The following is a 17285-nucleotide window of genomic DNA, read 5'->3' as shown; positions in this document are numbered from 1 at the left end:
ATTTAACACCTATTTAGTCTGAGCCTCTTGCTGTGAAGGAAAGTGAGAGATCAAAGGTTGTGAAAACCCATTAGGGACTCAACCAAGCGATAAATTGATTGTACAGTTCTACTGTATTTTTGTCGCGTACAATATAACACATGCACGAGCGCGTTTATCAGCATGCATAATTAACAAGCACGCGAGCATTTAAAATTCACATGGAGTATAAAATAGAAATAAAGTAATCAATCACTCTTTCTTCTAAAAAAAAGGGTCCCTTTAAAATCCACTGCTGTCATGATCAGTTATCTATGAAGAGAATTTTTCTTTCATGAACAACCTTTAGACTCACTAGGAGTGTCATTAGGTCTGAGAACTTGATGGTGACATCAATATGAGATCTATTACCTGATAACCATCTTAACTCCCATTACCTGTTTGTTTGACATTGTGTCGATAATGTAAGGAGAAATTACATGTAAGTCAAGTTTAAATCAGTATAACCTTTGATTTGCACGTGACTAAATGTTTCCAAGCATCAGCAAGCAAACATAGTACAAATGAACAAAGTGTTCTAATTTCCTTTCGTTAGGAATCCTTACCCAGTTTTTTAGCGAAAACAACGTTCTCTTTTACGTAGTAATGTATCATAACATAAGCGGTTTTTTTCTTCTTCAATTAGGAGTGAAATCGGCCGGTTTGTGGTTGATGTTTGTGCAGATATTGAAAACCGTGTACATGGACACCAGGCTGTCTCGGCAACAGAGTGTTTTTGATCAACAAAACACGATAATACTGCATCTAAAAACTATGTATGTAACATTTGTTTGTAAATAGAAAATCCAACCTAAATGATATTGCGACTGATGCTTAGTGAAGTACTTTGCGGCGCCATATAGTACTTGAGTTATATTGCTGACCGTATTTTGTGTACAATTTCTACATTTTTCCATTGAAAATATTTCAATCTATTTTTAAGGACAATTACGAGTCGTTTGTCCGCTTGTAGAAAGCAAATAAATAAACAATACTTTATTCATTTTTTAGGGTAATTAGTAAAATTGAATCGTTTTCAGTCATTAAAACTCCCAGCGGAGTTTGACGCTTTTAAACAACAGCGAGGAAATAAACTTGGAAACAAATTTCGCAAAGCATATTTTGTGTTGCGTGATCACGCGGCGATATAATCTTCATTTTATTTTAATAGTGGGTCGGATATCCGTGATCTGATTTATAACACGGAAACATTACGTGGGAAAATCTACAAAAACGCACATTTGATACTCCCGGTGGCTTCAGTCAGACATTAATATTGCTTGACAGTGAATCACATAATCCCTATTTTTGACAGCAAACAAAAGAAACATATCCGCCCAAACAAAGGAAGTTCATTTTCCCGCGCTGGGCCACCTGTTGCTGGATAAAACAGCGACAGCCAATCAAATCTCGTTTTCTCTTTTTTTAGCCAATCATATTCTTGGACTGCCTTGGGATCAGATTTTCAAAGCTAGCACGTGGCCAAGGCGATGCAGCTGACGCAGGTCGCAGCTGATGTTTTGGTTCGTCGGAAACAATAGAACTTGTTACAATATGTTCTGTCGACGAGATAAAAAGGCGCGAACCACGCGTCAGCCACGCGGACAACAATAGAGGCGGACAAAAATGTCTTTTGTTTAAAGCAGAGCGCCGAAAATGAAGGTCTAAGCTCTTGGAAACCGCAACAATGAACTAATTTGAATTTCATGTCCTTTGAAAGAAGATCAGCTTTTATTTGCATCTTGTTTCTTTTGACGAGGCTTTTATTTTCGTAGACCTGTCGTAAATGGGCCACAGAATGGAAAATACAAGCGTGTTGTACGACTTCACAGACGAGCAGGGAGCGAGCGAGGCTCTTCGCGCAATGAACGATTTTCGAATGGAGAACAGTTTCTGCGATGTGGTTATTTCTACGGAGGACGGAGAAGAATTCAGCGTTCACCGGCTTGTTTTGGCCTCTGTGAGCGCGTATTTTCGCGCAATGTTTTTGACGGACATGAAAGAAAGCCACGAAAAAAACATAACAATACGAGGAGTGGAATCGCAGGCCATGAAAAATTTGATAGACTTTGCCTACACTTCAACTTTGAGAATTACCTTCTCCAACGTTCACTCCTTGCTCTCCGCGGCCAGCCTACTCCAGTTTCTGACCGTAGAAAACGCTTGTTATGATTTTCTCAGACATAGCATTAACGTGAACAATAGCCTCGAAATATGGAACTTGGCCGATTTACACGGGTGTACAGAACTTCTAGACCTGGCCGAAAATTTTATTCGCTCCAACTTTGTGGCGATTTTGAAACTCGCGGATTTCAATTCTCTCACGCTCAAGCAACTGGTGCGACTTTTCTGTCACGACAAACTCAATGTCCCGTGTGAAAGCGTCGTGCTTTTCGGAGCGCTAGAATGGATTAAGCACGATCTGACAAATCGTCTCCCTGAACTTGAAGAATTACTGACCCATGTCCGATTTCCTTTGATGACGCGCAAATTTTTGATGGACACGGCCGCTAGAGAGGAACTTATCATGAGCAGTGCAACGTGTCGACAGTTTGTTCTTGAGGCGATTGACTATCATCTTATCCCTGAGCGACGGACAAAGAACAGAATCCCGCGCGCGATCCCTCGGGATCGGCTCAGTCGACTGTTGTATGTGGTCGGCGGTGAAGGTAGGGAACTCCGTGTGGTCCACAATACAAATAGTAAACATAGATAATTAGTATTTTGTAGTATTCTACTCTCAGACGTGTTATGCAAAACTGAGAGAGTGAAATGAAAACCAGTCATGCGATCCGAAGATTGACAAAGGTCAAACCACAATTAAACAGATTTAAAGCACAGCGCGGGCTCCCGCGCGGGCGCTTTTGGTTATATCAGCGGAAGACTCACTTCAAAACAAAGTGCGTGATGGACGAATTTCAAGAATTTCGTAAATAGTAGGACCGCAAAAGCACGTAAAGCCCTTAACCAAAAGAAGTCCTGAGATCTCGACTGTTTTCGAGTTTCGGACTCTGTTGTACCTTTTCTCTGCAGTGCAACCCTAACAAACCACTGGTGTGTTCCCTAAGCGATGAGGTCCGGTCCGCATGCTTGCAGCCCTAAGCTATTTAAGAACGTAAATATTGCCTTAACCTACACTGACTAGCTGGGTCAACCTTTCTTCATACCAATAGCCGGAATACCAGCACAACCTCTTTCGCTATTTATATGTAATACCACTTGTAAAGAAGTTCAAAAGGAGTGGATCTAATGAAAAAAATACTTTTTAAGGTCACTGTAGGCACTGTAAATTCCAATACAAAATAAAGCACTTTGTAATTCTGATACAGAATGGGACTGATTGAGTACACAAATTTACTGTTTTGAAGCTTAAAAAAATTAAACAAAATAACATATTCTTTTCACAAGTCCGATACAATATTCGTTAGCGTCGCTTTGTATGGGTTTGGGTATAGATCAGCCGCTCATATTATATTCCCCCCCCCCCGCGTAAGGGTCAACCCGGATAACTAGTGTATCTATCACCAAGAGAGGATAAGGTCATAATATATGTTTTGATGAAATGATCCGGCCAAGGTTCGCCTACATGTTAGAAACATTATAAAAATCAAATTAGCTTTTCGCTTCAAAAATCACGGAAACCAGATTTTGCATTTTTGGATTAAACATAAACACTTAAAAAATGTTGCTTTTTTTTGTTAAAAAAATATTTAAAAAATAATTTAAAATATAAGCTCAAAACATGAAACGCGTAAGAATTTTAGTAATGTAAACCGCACGAGAACTCCGTGAGCCTGACCACTAACCTCAAAGAGGTTTGCACGAAAACAGGAAAAAACCCTCAGTCTGCCCGAGGGAAGAAGTCTTTGAAGTCAGGTTATTTTGAAGTGACAATTGTAATTATAGGAAATTAATAAACGAGTTATTACAGCAATATTCAAAATTGAATGAAACTTAGGGGAGGCGACCAAGTATAATTAAATAACGATTCGTGCTCTCTTGGGCCTATTTCAGTTTTTATTGATGGATCTGTTCGTTTTGTTCAAAGTTTACACCGTTCTTGTTTTCTGTTTACAAACACGATAATACTGCATAAACCTAAACAGTGTGCATAGGAGGAATGTTTCCAGTTATCCTTGTTCAGCTAAATTAATAGTTTCAAAAAGTAAGATTAGTGTTGTAGCAGATCGTCTCTTGTCAGAGATAACTCGATGTAGAATCTCTTTGTCAGCTGTTGACGCACTTATGTGAATAGGAAAGGGAAGAAAAAAAATGTAAAAATGTAATGAAGTGAAATGGTTCTTTATGAAACTGAGACATAAAGGTAAGCATATGGCGAATGATGCTACGTGTGTGCCATGTAAAACTAAGTTCTGCCCAGTACGTAAACTCTGCCAAAAATTAAGTTCTGCGGGCCGGAGCTGACATGTAAGCAGACTTCTATGCACCACAAAACTGCCCACTTTGAGAGGTATCATGGGAGGTTTAAAATGTAGTGTTTGTTTGTGGTTGTTCGTTAGCGGAGGTTACCTTATTATAGGAAATTAACGATACATGTAATTAACGCAAATTTAAAAATTTCGCATAATTTCATGTACGTAAATTTACGTCATTGATAATTAAAATCACACTATTTTACTACCGAAATCACTAAACTGTTAGCACCCCGGAAAAAACGATCGATCGCATTTGAATTTTGGGCTTGCTCACGTGACCATTTCGAGCGACCGGATTAGTCACGTGACATTCTGTTTCTTTTCGCGGGCAGAACAACTTTGCTTTGAACTTTTCAAGTGAAATGAATGCTCACGGAAGAACTTTCGAACGTGGAAAACCAATTGGCAAGGATTTGAGGTCACTGATTGTTGATGATATTTTGAGCGGAGGCGGAGATGTTTCAACAGAGTTCTACCCAGGAAGTTTTAGAGCAATAGGATCAAAGTACAAAGTGAGCGGTGTTACAGTTTCGAATGTATGGCAGACCTTTTGTCAAACGGGAGAAAATCTGCCTCGCCATGCTGCTGCTAGGGGTCAACCGAAAAGGCTTGAGGACCCTGAACTAGACTTGGTCCAGCTGCTCGTAAAAAGTAGACCTTCGATAACTTATAAGGACATTAAAGAAAATATCGAGGCACACTCAACGGCAACAGCTTCGAAATCCGCTATAGGCCGAGCTGTCCGTGGTCGTTTACCAGAAGGGAAAATGACTTGGAAAAAGATGACAAGGCCAGCAGCCGAAAAATTTACCCCTGATAACATCGCCTATTGCCAAAGCTACCTCAATTTCATGAGTACGCTAGATCCGTTTCGCGTTAAATTTTTTGATGAAGCTGGTTTCAAATTGTACAGCATCTTTATTTTAAAACACCTTTATATACTATAAGTTATACACGACATCTTCTTGGCAATGGAAAGAGCCAAGAAACAATGTTAGTCACTTTTTAGTCTGTTTAAATTTCTTTTTTGTGTATATGGTTTATCAGAATCAAACCTTAAGTTCCGTTGTTGGACTTGTTGTTTTATCTTTGAATAGCGCAGGTCGCTATAAATCGACTGCATGTAAGCACACATCACACGAGAATTCGCGTTTATTAAATGCATGTTAACATAAATTTTCGACAATTCGCGTTAATTTTATTACGCGTAAATTTTGTTCGCGTTGTTAAAATGCTTCGTTATACAGTTGAACCCCGTTATTTCGAACCGTCAATGGAAACAAAAAATAGTTCGAAATAGCGGGAATTCGAAATAGCCGATAGTAAATGACTGAAGGGCAAATCCAAGGAAAACGGGTTTTAGTTCGAATTAACGGGGAATTCGAAATAGCCGAGTTCGAATTAGCGAGGTTCAACTGTATTCCTATAATAAGGTAAGCTGTATATATTTCCGTCAGATGACGTTTTCTTTGAAGTCAGCCTAAGAAACTTAGTGCCAAAGCTGAACATATAGGTCTGCAATGTGTGCATATTGTTCATTTCAGAAAACCGTAAAGTCTTAAATGATGTGGAGTATTTTGACTTCAACGAAAAGAAATGGCGGGTAATTGCACCCATGATCATTCCCCGAAAGTTAGCTGGTTCGGCGATCCTTGACGGTCAGCTGTATGCCGTGGGAGGAATAAATCGGGAATACGCTGACCTGGTGACCGTGGAGAGTTATAACCCCTGTGTGGGCCAGTGGACTTCTGTTACGTCACTTAATAAATGCAAAGGTAATTATCCAATGTGAGATAAGCTACAAGTTAAAAAAAAAAACTAGAAAAAAGGAATTACAGTGAACAAAGGTCAGGTAGCGTTCGAGTTGGTAGTGTTCACGAATGATTTATTAAGTCAGTTTTACTTAGGAAGGGTGGTCTTATCAGCACTTGGCTGGTATCAATAGGGGCCCTTTAAAGCTGATTTCCAGTACGTACTGCGCAGACTCGGGGTTTGTTTACGTTTTTGTTTTGAATTCGTTGAAACGTTACACTTCGGTGACAGCATACATGACGTTTTTTAGTCCGCCATTACAGTTCGTTTCGTTCAAGAATTTCCGATGAGCTGAAACGTCGGTTTGAAATAGCGTCAACGTTCTTCTACTCGTTATTATTTGTTCTGCAAGGATATCTGGCGTTAATAATGAAGAAAAAGGTAAGTTTGTCGCGGAATTTTTAGTTTTGCTTGTAAACATTCCCTTCGTGTGGGCTCACATAAGGGCTCACATAAACATTGCAGCCGAGATTGCGCAGTACGGACTGGAATTCATCTTTAAATTATGAATACATAATAAAAATTATAACAATTGAAGAGAAAGACCAAGGACGGACTTCTGGCTAGGATGACATAAAATTATAAAAATTTACTAAAATCGTTTCGGTCGTACGACCTTCATCAGTTTACAGCGCGTGGATACAAAAATAGAAATGGTTAATCTTGTTAGTTTGTTCCACGTCGCTGCTGTACTTTGGATGGTATTTTGGGACATTTCCGGATCATTCGTAATGATTGATTCAAAGGCGACCAGGAGGGGGAGCAGTAATAACAATAAATATTTAAAAGTGCGTCCTGAGCCAACGGAGATGTTTTGCCAGGAGGATCCCGTAGCCGAGGATCCCTTATGCGTCCAACGGCACGACAAGGACTGATGATGATGACAAGGACTTCAAGCGGAAAAAAAAGATCGCTTTGAAGCATTTATAGCAAGTGACACACTCGGACGCCAACCCACAGCCTGTCCAGTACCTCACGCATGCGTTGCCAGGCCGTGGGTTGGTGTCCTTGTGTTACTTACTTTAAGTGTTTCTTTTAGAAAAAAAACGTTTTTTCTTTTTTTATTACTTATTTAAAGGCAGTGTGGAAAGTTTCCTTGCTGCCTTAATTGCACTGTGGTGCAGTTTCTACAGCAACTGTTTTGCTGTGTCGGTGAGTATTCGGAGCAATGGGCTCCTGGAGTCGACAACCGGTAAATGGACCTCCTTTCTAGCAGCTGACCTTCGTAGGAGAAAATCGACAAACGAATATAAACGCCAGTGATATTACATTTAACAATTCTCTCTAGTTACGTGAAATTAACTTGACTTAAGCCTGGTATTACTCGCGACACAAAAAAGAGACCAGCCCAAGAGTTCATACAAACAAGAGAAACGCAAGCGCAAGCGGAAAAGAAACCATATCAAAACTAAAAATCTTTTACCATTATTCATCTCCGCAGGTGCTCTGGCACTATCAGTTCTAGAAGGATGGTTGTATGCTGCTGGGGGGTCCCACAATGGTTCTGCACTCAAGAGCGTCGAGCGTTATGATCCAATCAAGAACGAATGGACCCAGGTCGCCAACATGCGCCTGCCAAGGAGCCACTTTGGAATGGCATCTCTTCAAGGACGCCTCTTTGCTGTTGGGGGGTACTGTGGAATCTCGGAAATCGAGCATGTCGAGTGTTACGATCCAATGACCAACAAGTGGTCAGATATGAGCAGTATGAACAAGTCCCGGATGAACCACGCGGTGGTCACGTTCAGCGATCGTATTTACGTCATTGGAGGCAGTAACAGTGTTGGAATTCTAGACTCCATAGAGAAGTACAACCCAGATTTGAATCTCTGGCTGATTATCCGCAATACAATGGATCCGCGCAGTGGAGCAGGCGCGGCAGTTGTTTTGGGCGGGGAGGAGGGGGCACAAGAGCTTTTCATCATCGGTGGACACGATAACCACAATAGAGACACAAACTCTGTAAAAAAGTTGAATCTGAAGTTTGCTGATTACTCTACAGCAACTGCACCAGCCATGAACCATCCTCGAGTATACGCTGCCGTAGCGTGTGCCTAAATTACTAGATTAATACACCCTTGTTCCCAGGTTTCTTTCCTTCCAGCCTCTCTCGCCGAAGGGGACGGCAAGAGAGAGACACTACGAACGAGTTCAACACTATTTAATTACGCAAGTTTCGATTTTAGGTTCAAGCTGGCATATTAGACAGCATTTCATGTTGTCTTGCTTACAGCAAAAGTATCATAAAACTGTTACAAAGTTAGCCTACGTAGCAAGCTCTTGGGGGGGGGGGGGGAGGGAGAGAGAGAAAAGGAATTAGAGCTCCTTTTTCTCTTTTTCCAACCTCCCCCCCCCCCCCCCCCTGCTGCTGCTGCCTAGTCTCCAGACGTCCTTCCTTGTCGGAGTGCGGTGCGTGTGGAATTGTGGGCCTGTTGAACCTGAAGCACTGGCCGCATTGCGCCGCCTAACCATCAAGCCTCGCGCTCCCCGTTTCTCGCCCGAAATGCTACGGAGCCTAAGGAGGAGGCAGATACCTAGCGCCCACAAGAACAGTACTACATCAGTTTTTTTTGTATGCTAGTTAGACATGATGTAATTTGGCTTCAATTGAGAATGGAATGGAAAAGTAACCTGGGCCGGGTTGTTCAAAGCCGATTAACACTAACCCAGGATCAAAAGTTGATCAAGGGTTCAATTTCTCTTATATAAATTAAAGTGTTTTTTTACTAATGTTATGTGGAGTTTGAGATTAGCTGACGATAAAACTGGGGGGCAAATAGTATAAACAGAAATCCTCACTGAAAAGTTAACAAACAGAATCCAAAATTAACGCTTATACTGGATTAGCTTAATCGTGCTTTGAGGAACCCGGCCTGGAATAAAGGGCCCCCTCCCCACTTATTTATCCCTGGGAGCTTAGTAGAGCTTTACAGGGATTAGTTAGCAATGGCCCTTACAGCCTAAGGTTTTAGCTAGCAAAGATGCCAGACATCTTTATAGATCATCAAGTAAGTGAACTAAGTTCTGTCTCCACATACATTACAAGGCGAGAAAATAACTGAAATTTATAAAAATTCTGTTAAGAGAGCTTTGATGCTTAACTTGAAACTAAAAGTGATCAACATGTAATTTTCTCTTTACAATTCTTGTATACTTCAAAGAAAGCTGTTAAGAATGTGCATTTTCAGAAAATATCCATACCCTCCCCATGGAAAGTCGTTGGAAATTCCGAAGGTATGGAAGTTCTCAAAAGCCAGAATTTTATTTAAGCCTAACTGGAGTTTCTGGAGGGGTTAGGAGATTTAATCAAAAAATCCTTATAAAAACACTTCCATAGGAAAGGTATGGATGTTTTCTGGAATAATGCAATACCAAGTAGGAAGTCACTGTTTTGAAGAAGCATCAAACTTTTTTAACTCTACATGTAATTGAGGGCAATGTATGCAAATCAGTACGAGATGAAATTTTGAGCCAAGGATTGAGATATTGTCAGATGCATGTAATATATTATATGAATTTATGACTAGAAAAAGAGATTATTTCTATTGTAAATAAGAAAATACACTTTTTATGGGTTAAGGAGCTTTATTGCTTTAATACTAGTGCACCCTTTTACAGTGCGAATACTCGAACCGGGACAGTTTGAACAAAGTTAACCAATCGCAGCGATAATTGATAACAATGGATGGCGACCTTTTTCGTTAGCGGACCAATGACGTTTAAGAATTGAAACAATAAGTTTACGACAAAATTTGAAAACTCAGCAACGTTGCAAATAGATGCGGACCTCTCAGGAAACCCTTCTTTCTTTTGATTGGTTAGTTTCGATCCTAAATTTTTAAGAACATCTGAAGGTTCTTACGGTGGTCTTCGAGCTTTAATTTCGAGTTACATCTAAATTGTTAGGGCTTAAAAATAATTTTCCGCCTTGATCAAGTTCGGTCTTGTGACGAAAATATAGATGAGGCGTTAGCATATAAATTCGAATAAAACAAACCTTTATTGACCTTCACTTTTACAACATTATATGGCTCTAACCAAACTCTGCGTTGTGAAAATCGACTAAACTGCAACGCCTTCTAATAATTTTCGCAGTAAGCCTTTTCGCTCTACTTATGCTGGGCTTACATAGTTTCTCAATTTCGAAATGTTCAACAACAGCTCCGACCATTTTTAATCGTGGAGGTGTTGCTCACCTTCTGGGCATAGACGAATTGTTCAAATCATAATCCCTCAAAACGTTTCGAACAAAGTGCCGGCTACTCTTGACCTCAGTCGCGATTAACTGTTGATTCATTCCGGTGTGTTGCAGGTCTAAAACCCGCTCTCGTAACAACTGCGAAGGTCGGCGATCATTGTCATATATTCCCCCTTCACGATTCAATCTGAGTTGAATATTTTTGACAAAAGCCATTTTACGGAATATTTTTGCACTCGAAATGAAAACTTTTTTACCGTTTCGAAACAAAACTAAAAATCATTTCAAATTTGGGATCGAAACTAACCAATCAAAAGAAAGAAGGGTTTCCTGAGAGGTCCGCATCAATTTGCAGCGTTGCTGAGTTTTCGAATTTTGTTGTAAACTTATTGTTTCAATTCTTAAACGTCATTGGTCCGCTAACGAAAAAAGGTCGCCATCCATTGTTATCAATTATCGCTGCGATTGGTTAACTTTGTTCAAACTGTCCCGGTTCGAGTATTCGCACTGTAAAAACTTCATAATCTTGCTAAATTTAAGAAAGAAAAATAAAACCTAGTTTTTACAAGGCTTTGGAATACCCAAAGTTACAATTTCATTATTGTCTGTACTTAACACACCTTACCATTATTGCTAAGAATTACACAATAGTTATAAGAAATACAACGTGATTTGTGAGTGGCGAGTAATCAAATATTATTTTAAAACTGAAAGAAGAGGCAAATAACTAATGTGGAAAGCACTGGCAATTCATGACATTTTAACTTTTTGAGACAGTGAATCCATCAGTTTTTCCTTATCCCCATACCATCAATAATTATTAATCATCAATTGATAAATTATAACATTATTCTGACAATAGTGGAAATGAGGGGGGTACAAAATTCTACTTGTTGTTCAGTAGTTAGCTGGAATTTGTTATTGCAAAGAACTGTAACAATGTTTTGAATCCCTCAGGGTGGAAAATTGTTTGACTAATCAAAAACTACAGCAAGTTCAGTGAATTGTAGCCTGTGTCGCAGCCGGACGTGTCACAAAAACTTAACCTCAGACTATACCCCGGTTTAGTGATTTGTTAAAACTGAAATAGCACTTGTTTCTTTTACCTTATGAAACAACTTAACATTTGGCATACAAGACTTTTCTTATACCTTGCTGTCAACATCGATGTGTGTATAATTTATTCAGAGCCTTTGAGATGTTTAGTAAATAATACATTACCACTAGGTACTCTAGAATGTACTTTTCAAGTACAAGTTACATGTTTCACAGTTTCTGTGTTCTTAGTTGCAAATGATCATATTAAACAGTGACTACTGAGAAGCTCCAACACCTACAATGGTAAAACTCAAGCAGTTGCTTTCTTCATTTTAATTTTTTTGTCAAATGCTAATAAACAATCCTTCACTTATCAAAATCACTGCACTTATGCTTCAACATGATACATCAGTGATCCTCCGTTCTGTTAAAAAAATTGCTTTTTTGGTGTTCCTGTTAGACTACAGTGGCTGTACAGGTATATTGCCAACTTGCCAATTGGTTTTGCGAAATAGTGAAGCCTCATAGCAATTTTACACTCTAGAGTTGACAAAACCCAGAGTTCTACGCTGGAATTAAGACAAACATATTTTCTTGTCTGGATCAACAATCGAGAAGAATTCAAATCTAATTTTGGCCAAATACTGAAAATACATACATGTACAGCACAATAAGGTTATGTTCAACTGTGTTAATTTGAAAGGTCACATCCTAGGGTCTCAATCTCATCTTCCAGACCAAACAGTTGGAGCTACTTTGTACAGCATAATAAACAGTAACACATGACAGTTCATGTTTGTGTACTGCTCAACAGATTTCACTGTAAGAATAGTCACATACAAGGATGTCAACCAAACCTTTGGAGGTTTTATCCAGGAGTTAATTCCGCTTAAGACCAAACTTTAACGAATACAGTGAAGTTGATGTATGTAGATCTAAGCAGCTTATTCTGAATATGCTGGGAAAATGTCATCCAGCCAAGGCCATGTTTTCCTACACAGTGACATGAGTGGGGGTGTTATACATCTTAGTAGAGCTTCACCACTCTAATTTTTTTAACTCAGTTCAAAAGAAATGTAAATGATTTGAAGAGGAAGACTCTGGAAAATTCTCCATATAATTTAACAGGTGAAAGTCAATGTAGCATGCCAAAGCAAATAAAAATGCAAAAATAATTATTATTACAATTGGCTAGTCTCCTTAACTGAAGCCAGTTAAGCCAGTTAGGAAGCTATACTTATACACATGTAACAACACAGTCTTTATCGGTTCTAAAATTAAAAATAAAACATCCCTAGCGGTAGTCCTCTAAAAAATGGATTCTTAGAAAACAATTTTAATACATGCACAACCCTCTCTCATTGGCATTACACTTACTACCATATTACTTCCTCATTATATTACAGTGTCCTCGCTTGTCAGGTGACTATCCAACTTTTCTAAGCAAGTTGGGTGTCGCATTTGTTACAATGTATTTGTGGTTGCCCTTCACTGGTTTAGATCTGTTTTAACATCTTCCAGTTCTCTAGTTAGATGAGCTACTCGCTTTTTCCATGAATTTACTTGTGCTGAAAAGAAAAGAAAACAGACTTTTTTAAAATAAAAATAAAACCATGCACAAGAAATATGAAGAAAAACATATTCTCCTAAAAGTTAGGTCTGAGAGGCCTGATGTATGTCTGATCAGGGACTCCATGTTGTATTCTTAGGCAAAGTAGTTTTCTCTCCATCTAGCAGTATAAATTTAATGGGTACCACAGAATTACTTGACAACCTGACAGCAGCTCTAGGAGCGTCTACCAACGTAAAAGTCTGTGTTTGAGCCTAGTGGCCCATTAGGCTGGAGCTTATCCTGGTTTCCATACGATAATTAAAGGAGCTTCATCACTGGGATTTCGCAGATTTTTGGTCTAAACTGTTCTGAAATTTACGGTTGGTAACTTAACCCACGAAAAACATTATCTTTGAACTTCTAAAGGAAGATGCAGATAGAAATCAAGCTACGTCTATTACTATCGATTTGTTGAAGACGCAGGAAAACTACTTGAAAAGTTAGGCCTTACTCGTTTGCCAAGATGTGAATAAACCGTAATAAATGGTTTTAATGTGATTTTTTTAACACTGTCAAATTTGAAAATGTCGGCCCAACCTTTTCAAGTTTCATGCCACTTTCTTCCTACCCATCCATTGCCACACAACTTTTTAAAAGCAATTTTCATGACTAGAGGCGAGTTTACACGGCAGAGAAATTTGGGCACGGACCCGCCACAAAAATGGTCCGCGCCTAACCACTTTTGTAGAGAAACAGTCAAATCAAAACGGGGCCAAAGGCGCCTATGGCCCCATTTTGATTTGACTGTTTCTCTACAAAAGTGGTCGGGTCCGTACCATTTAGCGACAGTCCGTAGCCAAATTTCTCTACCGTGTAAACGCGCCTTAGTACAGTACATTTAAGGAAGGCCAGACCACTATTGGTGTACCATGATACCAACACCTTATTATAATATATAGTAATTAATTATATTTATTATATATATATATTTTTTTAATTTAAGATTTTTATCGCCATTCTTTTTAGTTTTTAGGGTTGCGCCCCGCATGGGTTACTATTTTCCCGTTCGCGCAATTCCTTTTTGGTCCTTTCTTTTTCTTTATTTGTAAAATTTTTTAAGACCAATAAAGTTGATAGACAATAATAATTGGATTTTCAAGAAACAAAATCTTGGTGACACAACTGCCCCTTTAACTGTACAGTGTATGAAGATCAGTAATATCAATTTACACTACAGATGTCATAGCTAGGACTGAAAGCTAAAGATTAGTAATATCATGCCATACATGTAGCACTAAACTCTTACTTTTCAGCTTATCCCGTTGGGATACCAGAAGTTTAGCTTCTGCTTCGTTAGCAACAGCCTCTGTTGCCAAATTCCTGATTTGCTGTTCTGTGGTCTCGATCTTGTCTTCAAAATAATCTTCACGCTGAGCATATCGCTTGTGCTTGATTTCTAAATTAATGAGCCTCACTGTGTCAGAATCTGAATCTTCACTTAACTTGCAGATCTTGGACTCAGCTGTATTCAATCTTGCCAAAAGCTCACTCAGGTCGGACTTCATTTTGCTGTACCTGACCTTTGCCTCAGCTAGCTGCTCCTCTCTCTCATCAGCTTTTTTCTTTTTATCTCTGACCTTCATCTCAAGCATGACGAGATGGTCACCTACTTCAAATTCTTTAGACTCAAGTTCCTTTCTGATCTTTTCACTCTCTTCTGCCACCTCTTCTTTAGCTTGGTGACCCTGTTGTTTATCCTGGATCATTTTATAGTAGTTGACCAAGTCCTCTTTTCTTTCCTTGATCCTCTGTTTGAGTGTCTCTGCCTCCTCTTCTGCCAGGTCAGCCCTCTCCTTTGCTTGCCTTTGATAGCGCAACAAATCCTTTTGTCTGTTCTCTGCCCGCTGAATGTCCTCAAGAGTTTCTTTGGCTTTTCTTTTAAGTGCATCCATGTTTGGGGTGCAAACAAAAATTCAGCTAAGTGACACCTGCAAGCACTAGATTGACAACACAGAGAAATCTGTAAGAACAACAAAGAGAAAAGCTACATGTCAAAACAATGAACAATAAAATAACCGAGAGTAACTTTAATCTGTAAAAGACTGCAACATTAATTTTATTTATTGCATGGGAAAGTGTCTGTTCCACTTTCTTTATCTACTGAATGTATATAATAACTCAACCCCAACAATCAATGTGTGGTCTCAGAAAATCCATAAACAGCGCAAAGTCAGTTATTAGAAATTTTGAGGTAGAAGGAAGGTCTCTAAAGCCAAAGTTTCCAAAGGAAAGCACACTGTATGAAGCTAATCTGGAATTTCCAGGGGGCTGGGAAGGTTCAAATCAGAAAAATTTCTGTGAGAAGGGTATAAAACTTTTCTGGAAAACACATCACAGGTATAATTTGTATAACAAGAATTATTTTTGTACAGCAATACCAATTTTTGATCTTTCTCCAATATTTCTTCATTTTAATGCATGAAGTATAAGTAGTTATTTATTTTAATACTCACAAGAATCTTCACTATTGAAGGAGGTGAGTAATGTGGAAGAAGAAGAAGAAGAAGAAGAAGAAGAAGGGGTATTGGATGGTAAATGCGAGACTCTGCGAGACTGATATCTTTTCTGCAAGTCCAAGACCTTTTTAAGCCTCGCAAAAGAAATTGAGACTCTGAGTCAGAGAAGGGATCAAAGAAAAATTTGAGAGGGCGCGACCCCTGAAATTTGGCTAAAATTCTCCCCGACTCGCCTTTTTTGAAGGACCATTCACTGCCCCTAGTATATACTCGTGAGACATGCTATGGTCACACATTACACTCTGGATTGAGTGGTCTGGGTTTGAAGCCTAGTTGGGGTCATTTGATAAACTTTATCAATTGAAAAAAAAAAACCGTTTTTAAAACAAAAATACCTCAAAATAAATGTACCGTAGTTATTCGGTTACAAGGCGCACGGTTTTTTCGAGAAAAATCTGTTTGTCTGTGGGAAGTTCATGCGAAAATTGGGGTGCGTCTAATAGCCGAGTATTTCGCCCAACAAAATCTTATGACCGCCATTTTACTGGAACTTACAGTTAAAACAAGAGAAATGAAAACACTTAATGTTGTTTATTGACTTTTACAGTATTAAAGATATAAGAAACATTTAGTTTAAACGCAACGTTTTTTATCGCGGATATAAAACGAGTTTCAGTAACACTTGTATATGCCAGCATTTTGTCGAAATTAGACAAAGAAAAACAAGCATGCTCATTTGAAAGAAACCTTTCTAAGCGTGGAAAATTACTCGAAGATTGTGCCAAGGAGTATGAACAACATTCAAACATTCAAATTTTGTAAGAAAAAGCTGTCCTTAAATTGATCCCTACATCTTTTCAACTCTCCAACTCGTGGTGCGTCTTATAACCGAGTGTTTTTGGAGAATTTTCAGTTTGTAAACTTAGCATAACAATGTTGCCAAGTTTGGGGTGCGTCTTATAACCGAGTGCGCCTTATAACCGAATAACTACGGTAGTCAGTAGTGCAATAACTTCTGATCGGTTCTTCAAGAAGTCAATAAATGGCTTCTCAAAGAAACCATTACAAGGCCTTGCAAAGTGAGGGTCCAAAGTTAACAGCAAATTTAACAAGTTTGGCTTCGAATGGTTACATAAAAACGCGACTGCGAATTTATCGCCAGAAAAACACGCAGAGAAATGCAGGGGAAAGGAGAATTCCCTCATACTGTCTTCAACAACACTAGCTCACTCCTGACAAAAGTTTGCAAGCATCAACCTTCGAACTTAATCCTCATTACTTTACTGCAAAGTTATGATCCCTGATCTAAGCTGTTACTTCTAGCTAGTTTAACGTAAACCCAGTTGTATTAAGGCAGAAATTGGAAAAGGAAGCCCCATGTTGGAAGAGTTTTCTTGCCTAGACAATAAAAACCCATTGACAAAAAACATGGCGTCGCACGCGATCATAAACAATCTTGCCACGAATTTGCTTCTAACATTTACAGTATAAGGCCGTACTCGCGATCCTACAGAAAAACAGTTCCATTAATTTAGCCTTAAGTTAATAACTACGCTTAAATTACCTGATTTGAAGAAGAAGCGACCAATTTCACGGCATCTAAACCGACAGCAATATGAAATACAACCACACCTCGCCTTCCAGATCGGGGCGTGCATAAAATTAAATGCGCGAATTTGACGTTGTATATGCCAGCACAAAGAGTCCAAAGCTAC

At 39.0% G+C, this 17285-nt stretch overlaps 2 protein-coding genes and 1 long non-coding RNA gene across 5 annotated transcripts; 2 read left to right on the top strand and 1 right to left on the bottom strand.

Annotated features, from left to right (window-relative positions):
- The first annotated feature begins 1509 nt into the window (after positions 1 to 1509).
- Positions 1510 to 8587, top strand: LOC144643430 (kelch-like protein 3). Its single transcript, XM_078502684.1, has 3 exons — positions 1510 to 2687; positions 5999 to 6229; positions 7708 to 8587. The coding sequence occupies exons 1-3, from the start codon at positions 1805 to 1807 to the stop codon at positions 8322 to 8324; spliced, it is 1731 nt and encodes a 576-aa protein (XP_078358810.1). The 5' UTR covers positions 1510 to 1804; the 3' UTR covers positions 8325 to 8587.
- Positions 8588 to 8641: 54 nt separating this feature from the next.
- LOC144643429 (uncharacterized) lies at positions 8642 to 12666 on the top strand. The gene is made up of 2 exons (XR_013568907.1): positions 8642 to 9868; positions 10964 to 12666. It is a non-coding gene; the product is annotated as an uncharacterized LOC144643429 (long non-coding RNA).
- LOC144643428 (uncharacterized) lies at positions 9862 to 17285 on the bottom strand. Of its 3 annotated transcripts, XR_013568906.1 has the most exons (4): positions 17135 to 17285; positions 14361 to 15074; positions 12527 to 13070; positions 9862 to 12451 (listed from the first exon to the last, which is right to left on the bottom strand). XR_013568906.1 is itself a non-coding variant. In XM_078502681.1 (3 exons), exons 2-3 carry the CDS (start codon positions 15004 to 15006, stop codon positions 12991 to 12993), a joined length of 726 nt encoding a protein of 241 aa, XP_078358807.1. In that variant the 5' UTR covers positions 15007 to 15074; positions 17135 to 17285; the 3' UTR covers positions 12521 to 12990. The 3 variants fall into 3 exon arrangements, 2 of the variants coding, with proteins under 2 accessions (XP_078358807.1, XP_078358809.1); XM_078502681.1 differs by lacking the exon at positions 9862 to 12451 and having other exon boundaries at positions 12521 to 13070; XM_078502683.1 differs by lacking the exon at positions 9862 to 12451 and having other exon boundaries at positions 12521 to 13070; positions 14361 to 15051; positions 17135 to 17278.

Source organism: Oculina patagonica, chromosome 2 (genome assembly GCF_052425735.1).
Source record: "Oculina patagonica isolate OP01 chromosome 2, crgOcupat, whole genome shotgun sequence".
Lineage (NCBI taxonomy): Eukaryota > Metazoa > Cnidaria > Anthozoa > Scleractinia > Oculinidae > Oculina > Oculina patagonica.
Note: the sequence above shows the minus strand (reverse complement) of the source record. Positions and strands in the feature narration are given on the sequence as shown.

Coding starts and splice junctions, on each gene's coding strand:
- LOC144643430 (XM_078502684.1), top strand. CDS start 1,805: ATGGGCCACAGAATGGAAAATACAAGCGTGTTGTACGACTTCACAGAC. Junction 2,688..5,998: donor GTATGTGGTCGGCGGTGAAG/GTAGGGAACTCC, acceptor TGTTCATTTCAG/AAAACCGTAAAGTCTTAAAT. Junction 6,230..7,707: donor GTCACTTAATAAATGCAAAG/GTAATTATCCAA, acceptor TCATCTCCGCAG/GTGCTCTGGCACTATCAGTT.
- LOC144643428 (XM_078502681.1), bottom strand. CDS start 15,006: ATGGATGCACTTAAAAGAAAAGCCAAAGAAACTCTTGAGGACATTCAG. Junction 13,071..14,360: donor CCAACGGGATAAGCTGAAAA/GTAAGAGTTTAG, acceptor TTTTCTTTTCAG/CACAAGTAAATTCATGGAAA.